Below are 14827 nucleotides of genomic sequence, written 5' to 3'. Positions count from 1 at the left end.
AAAAGTTGGTCAGATTTGTTGTCATCAATATCTATTTTTTAAAGCTTAAAAAGTTGTGATTCAGATTTGCACAATCTGAACCGTCTGATCAACCTATTCTAGTAAGTTCGGAAATTCAGATCGTTGAAATTTGATCCAACGGTTACAATTATTATAACTTTTAAAGTAAACATCTATTTGTAACTGTTTAATCAAATTTCAATAACCAGAATCCCCGAATTTATGAATTAGGAGAAATGTATCCGAAGATGATCCATTTCCCCTACATACAATCCCATTTGGATTTTCCCATAATGTTATGGAATCTAAAACCTTTTGAGTTGGTCTCAATTTAACACCCAACCAAGCCACCAATGCAAATTATGCAATATAAAAATAAACGAAAAGACTGGTTGGCCTCCACTTTGTTGCCCACTTTTACCAAACCCAAAAAGAATGAAAGGTATCATTATTCCTACTTATTTATCAATTACAATTCTAAACGCGTGGAAAATCTTTTTTTTTTTTTTTTAATAAATGCGTCAACTTGTAATGTACGAAAATAAGAAACAACAGCTTAGTACGGAATGGGGCTAGTCAAATGATGTGTTCTATGATTTGATTTTTGATTATCTATATTTGAAATTAAAATAAAATCATATACCTAAACTTTTTTAGATTCCTCAAATACCTGAATTTGTATTCATTAAGCCATCTCGTTTGGGATGGTTACACATAAAAAACAGATTTGAGTTTTTATTAATACAAAAATGATATGTTACAATAAAAAATTTATAATTTGGGTTAAATCACAAAATTCAATTCGTTATCTATAAGAGTCGTAAGCTGAGAGTATACCAATAATACTAAAGGAGATTTTTTGAGTTAAATTAAAGAACTTTAACATAAAAGTGAGTACAACTTGGGTACAACTTTTGGAACAAGATATGGTTTGGTGGTTTGATATGTAATTTAGATTAGCTTAGTTTTCTTTTTCAAGGTAAGACTCACCCTAAGGGAAGTTAGTATGTGGACCATCCCATATTAAAGCAGCCAATATTTTTTGGGTGATAAATATGGGCAACCGGGTTGTAGGTTAAGAGTTCAAATCGTCTTCGAATTTCAATCTAAAGTCGATGAACCGGTTTAAGTTGAATCGTTCAAGATAGGAAGAGAGCGATCTAAACTCTTAATTTTTATAAAGTTGATTAATGAGATGAGCTAACGATGATTGTAAAATTTAAAATAAATGATATGAAATACTACATCCATTGAGTCTAGACTATAAGAAAAGAATCTCAATTCCTAAGCTAAGTAGATGAGCATGCATGGAATGGAACATGGGGAACCGAATCCCCTCCAGATCTAAAAGAATTGAGCCCACTCATCAAATGATCTAGGTTATTGAAATTTGATTTAACGGCTGCAAATAGTGGACCCTTTAAAAGTTATAATAATTATAGCTGTTAGATCAAATTTCAATGGTCTGAACCATTTGATCGTTGAGCTTAATTCATTTGGATATGAAGAAAATCAGGTACCCGAGCATGGAACATGAAAGATGATTTATTTGTTCTTGTGGGGGCCAAACAATTGAAAGAAAAAAAAACCCACTCCATAATTGACACATATTGAAGGGGCCAGGTATGTCCTACAAGAAGCATGGCAAAAGATCCTGATAAATCATAAACCCTTCATTGGCCAACTCAGCACTGACATGCCAATAATTCAATCCATCAGCACTTTTCGATTTTCAATATTTCTGAATATTAGACCGAACATATGCGTGTGAGGTCAATTAGCCACGTCTGCTTTTGGTATCCGAATTCTAAATCAAATAGCTTTAGGTGCTATATTTCTTTTTAGTGTCTTGAGTCTTGAGAAAATTGGAGAATTTAATTCCATCACCGATCGTATACAATTACATGTCTGCCTCATTCTAATTGTATACATTCAGTAACACCTCAAGAATCTCTTAAATTATTCTTGCTCCCATACAACCAATAGGTCTCTTGTAATAAGGAGATGGAGTTGAACACAATCTATGTAGGCCTCAAAACTTGCCTTTTTCCTCGTAGATAAACCATAATTTTAAATACAAAGCATCCTGGAAAGCCACATCCCTTGGTAAAAAAAGGAGTGGCCTTGGTAACCATACATGATGTAAGTGTATGGAACCTGTGAAAAGAATACATGTTTTGTGCCTCTGCAAGTTTATAAATCAACAGCATCAACCGGGAGAGAAACTGCCCTGCGAAGAGAGTGAGGAAGCAGTGAGCCTGTGCATAAACTATTGGCAGTGATCACATTCTCAGAATTGGGAGACTCCATCGCCTCGCAATTTCGGGCCCTTTGAGGTTCCGAATTGGGACAGCGCTTTTCAAGATTTGCAAGGAAATCCAGAGTTAAGTGTCGGTGATCATAAGCGCAAGATTTCGAAAGAACTATGTTGTTGATTCCTTGTAATGTGTTTGAAACCACAGAATATAAGAACCCGTTGTCTATTTTGTGTACTTTACTTGCATTCAGCGAAGATTTTGAGAGGATGGAAATAGAATGTAAACCGGATAAGTTTCTGATGGAATTTCTTGCGCCGGATGCTGTAGTGTTTTCCGATTGAGGATCTTGCCCATCTTCAACTGTGACTAAGTGATCCATTTTCTCATATTCTTCGTCAGATGGGCTCTGTCCTGAGCCTACTGAACTAAGTTCTCGACTTTCTTGTGGTTGTTGTCCCCAAATTTCTTGGTATTGAAGGCAGTCTGATTGGCTTGATTCATTTGGTGCACCCCCTTTCACATGATGCTCAGACTCATCAACTTGGTATGTAATCTCCTCAAAACGACCGTGCATTGAAGGACAACCATGTTTACAACATTGAATAGCTTGCAAGTCCTTGGCGCTAGGGTGGTTCGACAGATACTCCATCATGGAACCACTAGAGGTGTGATTAGAAACACAATTGTGACAAAAGCTTTGACTAGCACACAGGGGTGTTTCCACTAGTCCTGGTCCTGACTGCCAATCGGGTACCAACAAGGAAATTTCCCCATCAATCATATCTGCTATTCTAGTTACATCTTGATCGGTGATATCCAACTCTGCAACCATTTCAGTTGACACACTCAATGCTGTATCATTCTCAGTGTCAAATGGGAAATGAATGTTGCGTACACGACCTGCAATATAGGATTTAAAGTGCTACATTTAGTTTCCACACATAGGCAATCCATAAATAAACTTTGGAAAGAAAGTAAGGACAATGCCAACCTTGTTTATCTGTAATTCTAAGTCTAAAAAAGATACCACCGTCTTCTATTCTCTTCCCCCTAATACTTATGCCGACATCTTCAGAATGATCACCCTCATGGTGCTCAAACAGTTTGATTCCAGCTGATTCGACATCGACAGGCTGATACCCCCACTCATTTGGGGCATCGAAACTGTAACCATTCGAGTACCCATTACAAAAGGAACTGTTGCTCCGATGAAGCTCTAATAGAGGATGCCGTACAAGAGGACCCACGTCATCTAGCTGCCTAACATAATCTAGTGATCTCAAATCATATTCACATTCATCAATTTGGAGAAAACGGTCGTTTAAAAGCTCCCTTGCAGAGGGCCTCAACGATGCAGTTGCCAAGCATTTCTCAACGAATTGTCGTACTTCTGGATCTTTAACTTTGTACAAAGCATCTGGTTTTTTACCCTATTAAATTCAGAATGCAGAAGGAATCTTAGATGTCACATTTTTCCTAAAGAAAGTAAAGCATTCCACTAGAGAGAAAGGGAAAGAGAATCCTCTTACAGAAACAACTTTCTTGTAGATCTGTACAGGATGAGAGCATTCGCTATACGGATATTCGAAAGTGACCATTTCCAAAATGCACATCCCAAATGAATAAATGTCAACTAGCTCATTATAAGCCTCTTCATACACTTCAGGAGCCATGAACTCTGGTGTCCCTACTTCAATAAAATCGAAAGAAGTCTAAACACATTAATCTTCTAGGTAAATAACTTTCCCTTGTTCCAATCAACATCACAAATTATGAAACAAACAAAATTTGCATAGGGGCATTCATATTTGACTCAAAATTTGACAATTTATGAAGCACTTCTTATAGGATGGATCATTCCAACTTACCAACACAGTGCGCGGCGTGCGATTTCCTTAAGACTGCAGCTAAACCAAGGTCACCAATCTTCACTTCCCCTTGGTTTCCATTGATGAAGATATTGTCACACTTGAGATCTCTATGGATCACAGGAGGGTCATGGCTATGGAGATACAGAAGCCCTCTCAAGATCTGCCTACACCAATGCTTCACTGCTCTAATGTTTACTCTCTTGTGCTTTAACCTATACCTATCAGTAATTTTTTTTTTTTTTTTTTAACCAACAAAAAATTAACAAAATTGGATTTAGAAAAATTAACAAAAAATCATATTTTGTATTAAAAACTCACAAAATACATACTGCTTCAGAGTCCCAGAGGTGAACATTTCAGTGACAAAATTGATGTTTCTGTTGGTAGTATCAACCCAGGAAGTGTAGAACTTCATGATGTTTCTGTGCTTCAATGTCTTGAGAAGGTGGATTTCACAGTAGAGCCTCTCAAGATCTTCAGGGCTCTGCAGGAAATCATAGAGCTTGACCTGGTTCCAAGCAACTTCTATCCCTTCATACTCATCAAATGCTCTGTAACTGCAACAAAAATACAAATTAAAAAATAATAAAATAAACCCAGAAAAAATCACTCAAAAAGCCTGCCAAATATCCAGAAAAATTCAAAATTTTGGGAAATCTGAACTGGGTTCTGATGATTTTTGAAGAAAGTTAAGAGCTTCAAGTCTTACACTGTCTTAGAAGCTCCTTTGCCAAGGATTTCATTGTACTGCAACCAAAAATAAAAGGTTCATTCTTCAAGCAGAATACACAGAAGAAAATGAGAGGAGAGAGAGAGAGAGAGAGAGAGGTAATTACTCTGCCATATCTCCCAGTTGGATCAACTTCCACAAACTCAGAGAAATCTGGTTCAAGATGTGAGAGACCATTCATTTCTGTGAAACCAATCCTCACTTTTTGGCCTTCCTTCTTCTGGTTAGCTGCTGCTTCTTCCCCGTCGGCTATTTCTTTGTATATTCTGACACAAACACAGAGAGAGAGGAGAGAGAGAAAATGGAGAGGATTTATATAAAAAACTGGTTTCTAACGTTTCAGGGGGGAGAGAGTATGGACATTAAAAGATCAAAGGAAAAAATGTATCGTTCTTATTTTCTCCCAGCAATCATTCTTTATTTATATATTTGGATATACAGACAGATCAAACGACCCAGCCCCACGACGGTATGTGACAAACCGCCAGTCTCTCTATTTTTTTTTCTTCAGTAAAATAGGATAAAGGTAGAAGATTTTTGCCTTCAAATTTCTCTTTCTGCGCTACCATGTTATTCTCCATCTTTTAATTCTTTTTTGATTTATTCATGTCAAAAGTATAAAAAGCCTAGACTGTATATTAGAAGAGATTTGGTGTGCCAGAGATTATTTTGCTGAAAAAAAAAAAAAAATTATGTGGTGTCTCCCACTTGACGGGAGAGATAAAAGGAGGAAAATATTGAACCGGTTACAAGATTTTGCATGTATGTAGGGTTGAAGGGAGGAAGATATTGAAATGGTTGCAAGATTTTGCATGTATGTAGGGGGCCTCCTATAAAATTAGGACATAAAATTTCCTGTGTTTTGCTTTGACCAAACATGGTGTGGCATCACTCAGTGTGAGAGTTACTTTAGTTAATGAACGGACAATATATGTAGGATTATATGTAGAAAGAATCACGTAGGATTACATCTAGAGACAAAAAGAAAGACAATACATGGAGTCCTATTTTTATGTGTGTAGCTCCACATCCACATGATTAACAAATATACCTATAATTTGCCTGAGTCAAGTCAATAATATTGATATGACATGAGTTCAACGTCACATGTCGTTTTGATTAATAATGTATTGACATATGTAAACTTTTCTTTACATGACAATGTAATATCGTTTCAATAATTATCTTATTGTAAATCATATGGTAAACATGTAGACCTGTGTGGCTAAAAGCAACTGGTTGCAAACAAAGTGTCCACTTGAAACTTGAACCATGCTTATAGTCATTCATACTATTTTTCTGTCCACGTTATCCTATATTTCTGAATAAATTTTCATTTTGTTTAATTTTGAATTTGTGTGAGTAGCTAGAGACCTAGTACAAGGGTAAATATAAAAAAATTCGAACACTCAACACACATGTTTGTTGAACGAAATTGAAATGATTAGAAATCTTTCTTTTACCATAACAAAAGATAAGTGATTATGAATATATTTTGAAGAAAACATTACTAATTGATTTCAGAGCAAAAAAAATTACGCACATCGTGTGTTTCGAGTTTGGTATATCACACGAGCGTCACGTGAGGATGAGGGTTGACGAAATTTCTTCTTGAGGAGTTGTTATTTTACTGTAGTTGAATTCATAATAGTTATTTTTAAGGAAAACTAACGAAAAGTTAAAAAAAAAAAATAGTTTTAATGAAAAACGATCAATAAAGGTGTAAGTGAACAGTACTAGGAAAGGTAAAAATGTGGTTTTTCGTTAAAAGTAAACAATATCGGAAATGTTTCGTTAAAACTCTCTTATTTTTATGTCAACATCTCATAATTTTGTTAGTGCATTTTTCAGACCATAAATAATATGGTAGAAGAATCCATCTCTTGAGTTAGGAAGCATTTGTCAAGATTTGTAGATGCCGGATAGACATCAAAGTTTCTTCATCTGTTAATTGAGTAGATTTTTTTTCAATTCTTTATTTAATAAGATAATCAATGTTATTAATGGACTTTTATATCTCATAATCTCCAATCTATTATCACTCCGACCTTTATCCGCTCACCGGATAATACTAGAAAGATCATCTATTTAAACACATATGCAAATCATGTGATGTGTCACCAATAAGAAATAAATACGTAAATCAACACTTAAATAATAATTTCTCATCAACAATCACGTCATATAGTTTACAAAATATAATTTAAATAGATGATCTCTCTAACATTACGTTTACCATAAATATTATTTTGCACTTTACAAAATACGTAGTATATACACAAGAGAAATCGCGAATCTGGTAAATTTGCAGAAAAACAAAATGATAATTAAGAAAAGACAGTGTGCATGGCTAGGGTTTTGGACTCGCATATATTTTCATGTGACTTTGTCAGACGTAAACAGTTACAACGCATATGCTATTGTGTTGTGATATCCTTTTCAAAGTGCCACTTGTTTTATTTTTTTGGCTATTGACCACATGGTTGGCTTGCTTCCTTGAGACTTGGAGGATATATATATATATTAGATTAATTAAAATTAAAAAGAATTATTAATGAGAATGAAAAGAAGAAAAAAAGAAAAAAAAAAGAATAATTAACTACCAGCAGGCTACTCAACTGCATTGAAATGATTTTAACTTCAAAAGATACTTCAATCATTTACATTATTTGGGTTTAGAGTTTAAGTTCGATTTGCGTAAATGACGAGTACAATATTAATTTATTATGTTAGTTCATTGTGTATTTTAACTCAAATTTTTCACTATTTCGATGCAAAATATTATTGTATAGGGAAAAAAAAACATGCTTAAGGAAATCACTTGAGTAATGTAAATATTGTTTATTAAATTCTTAATTTGAAGGAAATTTGAACAAAATGATCCAGAAATCAGATTTATATTCTCTCCCCACCCATTTCCCCTCTCCTCTCTCCCCTCTTATTTTAATGCTCAAGATTAAGCCACATTTTTATCCTGTTTTACTTTCTCTGGAAAGAGAGAAAGAAGAAGAGAAAACTAAGAAAAGAGGGAAGGAGAAAAGGAAGGAAAGAGAATCCAACTCAAGTTCGATAAATAATGCATCATGTAAAAATCAAAGATCATGAATATTTGTTTTGAAGTTATAAATTAATTAAACCATTAGGGTCTATGTATGTCTCTCTGTTAGAAAATAATAGAGGACATGGAAGTGACTAGCTATCTGTGTTTTGTTATCGCTACATCTATTCATGAACAAAACACAATGATCAAACATGGTTTGGCACGACCGACTCACATCAATAACGGAAGACTCTCACGCTCGTGCTTGACCGACTGACCCAACACATCGCTTGAGCAATATTGATACATACTCTATAACCGACATAATACTTTCATTTAAGATTTGTGCACGTTACAATCATGTCATCGTGTGTTCCTAAAGAGGCAACATTTTCAACCAGGGAAAAGATTGGCCACGTGGTTTAGCTAAGGAGTGAGGCTACAATCTCTTTGTACAACCACGTACTGGGTGTCTACCATTGCATGCAGAAACTTTGTTTTTCGTTCGTTCACGTCTACATATTTCAGTGCTTCTTTATTTAAGCATTTTTAGGTTAATGTTGTCTCTTAGTTAGGTTCCCAAGAGGTAAGATCAAATCACAAGTAAAGCCATGCATGCATGGAAAATGAGATAAAACGAATTTGAATTCTCCTCGGACCTTAATGTCTGAAGCTTAAGGACCAAGAATTATGGATTATTGACTTGTGTGAAATCAAAACCCTCTTTTGATTAGTGTGAGGTGGACAAGCAGAACGAACTAATGAAGATAGTTGGATTCCGTATACTGAGTTCTGGAATGGATCTCTACTTATAGGCTTATCTGTCTCCTATAATTATTTTAATTAATTTTAGGTATTATTAAGGGCATCCAAAGACTGAGCAGACATATTATTCCAGCAAATACATACACATATATAATATGTAGTATTTGCCGACAGTGGTTGGCAAGAGATCGTCCATACATTATAATTTATACAGCTAGTGTCATGCAGCTTTCATATTTTCAAATAAAAAAATAACAATGCACTATGCAGCTTTCGTACGGAAAAGAATACTTGATTACGGAAAATGATCCTACGAGGATCTTTTTTCAGGGAATCATAAGAATATTATAATCGTAATCGTTCATCGTATATCGTACAATTAGAAATCATTTCAAATTTTAAAATTAAATATAAATAGTATTTAACGAAAACTGACTGTACGATTTATGATAAACGGTCACGATTGCAGAATCCTTACAATCCCCGAAAAAGAATCCGGAGCCAAGTCACACACCATTTTTCGTATTTAGTTTTTTAATTTATGACCAGAGAGGTTTGAGTTCAAATTACTGCATATATTCTATATTTTGATCTTCTTTTTTTAAACTACGTAATGCCCTATGGACGACTTTTCTGTTTTATACTTTTATCAGCAATCAAAAAAGACATTAGAAATTTGTAATTTATGATTAACATACATTATGGAAAGGTAATATATAATTATATATAGATATTATTTATATTGAATCATAAATTCCCAAGTTTGACTAGTTGATGTTGAATCCAGGAACGCCGTACACAAGATGAGTCAACAATATACGAAAGGGTGACTCCAAAACTCAACAAAGTACTTTCATATAGAAGTTTCCGGAAAAAAAAAAAAAAGTAATTTCCGATAGATAATTTTTAAACAAAACTAATGAAATAGACTTGAAAACTTTGAATTTTAACGATAAGGATTAAGGACAAAATAAAGGGTAAAGTGAATAGTACCAAGATTGACTTTTTAGTGTAAAAATATGATTTTTCGTTAAAGTGAATAGTACCGGGAGCTTTTCGTTAAAGTTTCCTAATTTTTATAAATTAGCGGATTTATGACACTATTTTTTTTTATGCATTTTTAACCCACGTTTACATAAGGTTTATTTTGTAATGTATTTTAATGATCTAAGCAGTCTATCTTTTAAAACATTATTTATTGATCATTCTTATAAAAAATTAGACAAATTCAAAACTCTTAAGACATTCATTTGTAGTGAAGAAAATAGACGAATACGATTCTATAAAGAAACTCCAAACCCTTAACCCAACGGTCATGTGGTTTTAGAAATGAGTGATTTTTTATAGACATGATCTTTGAGGGAAGATCTAAATGATAAATGGTTCGAATCGTTGAAGTACATTACGAAGTGAATCCTATATAAATGTATGTCAAAAAGTTGTGCAAAAATAGTGTGACGGGTTCGGCCCCATATTATAAATTTGTAGTTTTTTTTAATAAAAAATATTATCTACGCTAAAGGGATGAGCTAAGTCTGACAATGAGTTATTAATGATGTGGTTTAAATTCGTCTTTAGTGATAATTGAACATAAGACCTCACACTTACAAGTAAAGAGAAAAAACATTACACTGTAATACTAAGTGACTATAAATTAAAAAAAAAAATGTATGTACATCAGTCTCAATAAATTTTTAAATTTTCATCTCAACCTTTAGCTAAATAAGAAGCCACGAGACTGGATTTTTATTTTTACTTTTATTTTTATTTTCTATAGAACGGAGAGATTTGAAAATCAAAGGGGATTGGTACACCAAACAAAAAACAAAATTTAGGGAATTAGAATATACAATCAGTCCATTATATGTAAGAAAATGATATAGAATTGATTTGTTTTCTTATTCAAGAGGCAGAGCCACAAACTTATAGTTGCAAAAGTATCCTAATAAGGTTTCTACGATCAAGCTAAATCATTCACAAATAGGGAAAGAAGTTATTTACAATATTGACAGAATCAACATTCCATTCTAAGCTCGATCTCCTTCAACACTCCCCCTCAAGTTGGAGTGTATGTTTATGACACCCAACTTGCCAAGTAGCACTTCAAACTGTGTCGAGCTTAATGGCTTAGTGAATAAATCAGCCGGCTGATTTGTAGTTCGAATATGAGCTGTCCGAATCATCCCTCCTTGAATTTTCTCTCGAACCAGGTGGCAATCTATCTCTATGTGTTTGGTTCTCTCATGAAACACTGGATTCGATGCTATATGTATGGCCGCCTGATTGTCACAAAACAAGGTTACTAGCTGTGTGTGATCAACTCCCAAATCCTTCAAAATGTTCTTCAACCATGTGACTTTGCAGCAAGTGGTAGCCATGGAACGATACTCGACCTCCGCACTTGAACGTGATACCGTTGTTTGTTTCTTAGTCTTCCAAGAGACTGGTGCTTGCCCAAGTAAAATGCAGTATCCCGTGATTAATCTCTTTGTGTCTTTACATCGTGCCCAATCGGCATCACAGAATGCCCGCAATTGGAGTGACCCTGTAGATGGTAGCAGGATACCTTGACCCAGTGTTTGCTTAATGTACTTAAGCACCTTATGGGCTGCTTCCAGATGCGGTTGCTGTGGCTAATCCATGAACTGGCTCAGTACATACACGGCGTAAGTCAGGTCCAGCCTAGTTATGGTCAAATATATCAACCTCCCAACCATTCTTCTATATGCCGAAGCATCATCTAATAACCTTCCATTGAATTGTGTGAGTGATAAATTCTGTTCCATAGGAAACCGAGAAGGTTTGACACCTAAAAATCCAGCATCATCCAAAATTTCCAAGGCATACTTACATTGCGACAAACTAATTCCATGCCGTGACCTGGCAACTTTGATGCTGAGGAAATACTTCAGCTGCCCTAAATCCTTAAGCTTGAATTGGTTGGCCAAGAATAATTTTGTGTTCTCTATATCCTCCAAATTGTTCCTTGCCAGTATGACGTCATCAACATATACAAGCAACACCAGGAAGTTGCCTTGACGATTTCGGACAAACAGAGAATAGTCGGATCGTGACTGCTGGAATCCCGTGGCTTTGAGGGCAATAGACAGCTTGATAAACCATTGCCTAGATGCCTGTTTTAAACCGTACAATGACTTGTGTAATTGACAAACCCGATTCTCCCCCTTTCGTCCGAAACCGGAAGGCAAAGACATGAACACCTCCTCATCAAGGTAGCCATGCAAAAATGCGTTGTTGACATCCAATTGGTGGAGATGCCAGCCACGCAGAGAGGCCACACTAAGTAGGACACGGACGGTTACTAGTTTGGTAACCGGGGCAAAAGTTTCCCGGTAATCAATGCCTTCAACTTGACTGTATCCCTTTGCCACTAAGCGGGCTTTGTAGCGTTCGACCATTCCATCAGCCTTCAATTTCACCTTATACACCCACTTATAGCCAATCGGCCGTTTATTAGGTGGCAACGGCACCAAGCTCAAGTCCCATTAGCCTGTAGTGCATCAATCTCAGATTTCATGGCGGCACGCCATTGTGGGATTTTGACTGCCTGAGAAAAACTCATAGGTTCTTTAAGGAGGGTAAGTTGGGCAACATATGTTTTGTGATGGTGAGAAAGGTGAGCATAAGACAAAAACTGAGAGATTGGGTGAGTCGTACCTGAACGGGTGACCAAGTTCGTGGATGACGTTGGGGCGGTCCTTGAAGGGAGGTTAGTCTCGAGTTGAAAGTCCTGCAAATAGGCAGGCGGCCGAGTCGAGTAACCGCCGCAGCACAGAGCTGGGTTAGTAGGTGTTGGCGACGAAGATGGGGTAGGTGCGGGTGTCGATGAGGAAGAATAAGGGTTTGGTGAGGGAGCGACGGGTGAGGGAGCGACTGGTGAGGGAGAAGACATATCTGTGAGGTCTGCAATGGGTGTGTTGAGTAAAGTGTGGTCAGGTGGGCCGGTGGGTGGAGTTAGCCCATCAAGAGGGGTGGGCAGATAGGTGTTGGAGAGGGAGTCCATGGTCAAGAGGGGAATGCTGGGTAAAGTTTGATTAGGTGGTGATGCAACGGATTGGTGAGGAAGTAGGAAATGAAACACATTTTCAAAGAAACTCACATCACGAGAAACGAGCACCTTTTGTTGACTGAGATAAAAAATGCGATATCCTTTCCGACCATAAGGATATCCCAGAAAAATACACCGAGATGCTCGTGGATCAAATTTCGAACGATTTTGTGCATGGGTAGAAGTAAAACACAAGCAACCAAAAACACACAAATGTGAATAACTGGAAGTTTTATTAAACAATTTTTCATATGGGGTTTTGCCATTGAGAAGAGGAGTAGGTGTTCGATTTATAAGGTATGCAGATGTGAGAATGGCATCCCCTCAAAAACGATTTGAAAGCCTGGCCTGAATAAGCAAGGCACGTGCCATATTTAACAAGTGTCTATGTTTTCTTTCAGCAACCCCATTTTGTTGTGGTGTATTAATACAACTAGTTTGATGCATTATACCTTTATCTGCATAAAAGCTTCCAAGTTTGAATTCAAGGCCATTGTCACTACGTATGACCTTAATTTTGGAATCAAATTGAGTGACAATCATATTGATGAAATTAACTAGAAGAGTCATAGCATCAGACTTGTGTTTCATAAGGTAAATCCATGTGCATCTAGTGTAATCATCAACAATGGTAAGAAAATATTTTGCACCCAAAATGGAAGCAACTTTATAACCACCCCATATGTCAATATGAATTAAATCAAAACTAGAATGAGTAGTAATTGAACTTGAAGGAAAGTGAAGTTTTGTTTGTTTAGCCAAAGGGCAGATTGCACACTCGTCGATATCACAAGAGGCATATTTAAAATTTGAAAAAGAGAATAAGGGAAGAACTCTGGTAAATGGATGTCCAAGACGTTGGTGCCAAAGGGTTGGATTGGATTTTTGTGCTTGATTACATATTCTTTTCTTGGCTCGATCGAGATAGTAGAGGCCCTCCCGTTCAATTCCAGTCCCAATCATCTTCCCCAAGCGAAGGTCTTGTATGATACAAAATTGGTTCAAAAAAATGGTTATACAAGATGAATTGGCTAACTTGCTAATTGAAATCAAATTCAATTTGAAATACGGGACACACAAAACGTTCTCAAGAATTAAATTGGGGGACAAGACAACTTTGCCAATGTGAGTCACTTGTACCATAGACCCATTCGGCAATTTGACTGTGTGATTAGTAACCGGTCTCAAGGTAGAAAACAGGTTGGGATCATAAATCATATGGTCCGTGCAGCCACTGTCTAAAATCCAAGTATTTTGTTTGCCATTAGAGTTAAGTGAAAAGGCTTTACCTGAAAGTCCTTCATGGGTTGTGGAATTAGCAACATGATTAGTAGAGGAGGACCTGTTTTGCAGCACACTCAATATTTGTTTGCACTCTTCAACGGTAAATGGGAATTGGATCTCATTCCTCTCTATCATACATGTTGCTGCTTGGTTCCCTTTGGAAATCACCACACTAAACTCGGCCTCAGCCGTTGCCTTCTTCTTGTGGCAATACTCGGCTGTATGACCCTTCCATCTGCAAAATGCGCATTTTAGGTGTGCACGGCAATTCTTGGCAGTGTGGTTGGTTTTGTTGCACTTGGTGCACTTCAACTCACCCTTTTCTCCTTCGGATTCACGGCTAGAATTCTTCACGACAAACATGGCCACATCCAGTTGTGCCTGAGTTTTACCCGTTGTCACTTCTGATTGCTTCTCATGCCGCAATACTAGGGAGTACGCCTTGTTTACTATGGGTAAGGGATCTTGCAGCAAAGTGTTGCTGCGAACACTTGCATACGATTCATTGAGACCTATGAGGAACTTCATGGTTTTCTGCGTGTCCAAATATGCAGCCACTTCCTTGACCGATCCACAGGTGCAAATCAGGAAGGTGCACAAAGCATCACGTTCATCCCATAGTCCCTTCAATTTCGTGAAGTAAGATCCCACGGACATATTTCCCTGCACACAATCATGAATCGCGTTCTCGATATTGAACAGTTGAACCACGTTCACATGTGAGAATCTCTCCTGTAATTCCAGCCACATCTGCCTAACATTCTTGCAATTAATCACGCTGCTGGCGATGTCTTTCGACATCGACCATAG

At 36.6% G+C, this 14827-nt stretch overlaps 2 protein-coding genes across 3 annotated transcripts; both read right to left on the bottom strand.

Moving 5' to 3' along the window:
* Window positions 1-2026: 2026 nt before the first annotated feature.
* On the bottom strand, window positions 2027-5409 carry LOC125470092 (probable serine/threonine-protein kinase WNK9). 2 transcript variants are annotated; one of them, XM_048568575.1, is made up of 7 exons: window positions 4966-5409; window positions 4839-4876; window positions 4459-4686; window positions 4127-4347; window positions 3788-3948; window positions 3250-3688; window positions 2027-3158 (listed from the first exon to the last, which is right to left on the bottom strand). In XM_048568575.1, the coding sequence occupies exons 1-7, from the start codon at window positions 5038-5040 to the stop codon at window positions 2194-2196; spliced, it is 2127 nt and encodes a 708-aa protein (XP_048424532.1). In that variant the 5' UTR covers window positions 5041-5409; the 3' UTR covers window positions 2027-2193. The 2 variants fall into 2 exon arrangements, with proteins under 2 accessions (XP_048424532.1, XP_048424533.1); XM_048568576.1 differs by having other exon boundaries at window positions 3788-3945; window positions 4966-5404.
* A 5888-nt stretch (window positions 5410-11297) lies between these two features.
* On the bottom strand, window positions 11298-14818 carry LOC125469991. The gene is made up of 2 exons (XM_048568306.1): window positions 13874-14818; window positions 11298-12092 (listed from the first exon to the last, which is right to left on the bottom strand). Exons 1-2 carry the CDS (start codon window positions 14816-14818, stop codon window positions 11298-11300), a joined length of 1740 nt encoding a protein of 579 aa, XP_048424263.1.
* Between the last annotated feature and the right edge of the window lie 9 nt (window positions 14819-14827).

The sequence above is a fragment of a genome, unplaced genomic scaffold (assembly GCF_019419815.1).
Source record: "Pyrus x bretschneideri cultivar Hongxiangsu unplaced genomic scaffold, Pyrus_bretschneideri_v1 Contig48, whole genome shotgun sequence".
NCBI classification, from domain to species: Eukaryota; Viridiplantae; Streptophyta; class Magnoliopsida; order Rosales; family Rosaceae; genus Pyrus; species Pyrus x bretschneideri.
The sequence above is the reverse complement of the archived record's forward strand: the minus strand, read 5'-3'. Positions and strand labels throughout refer to the sequence as shown.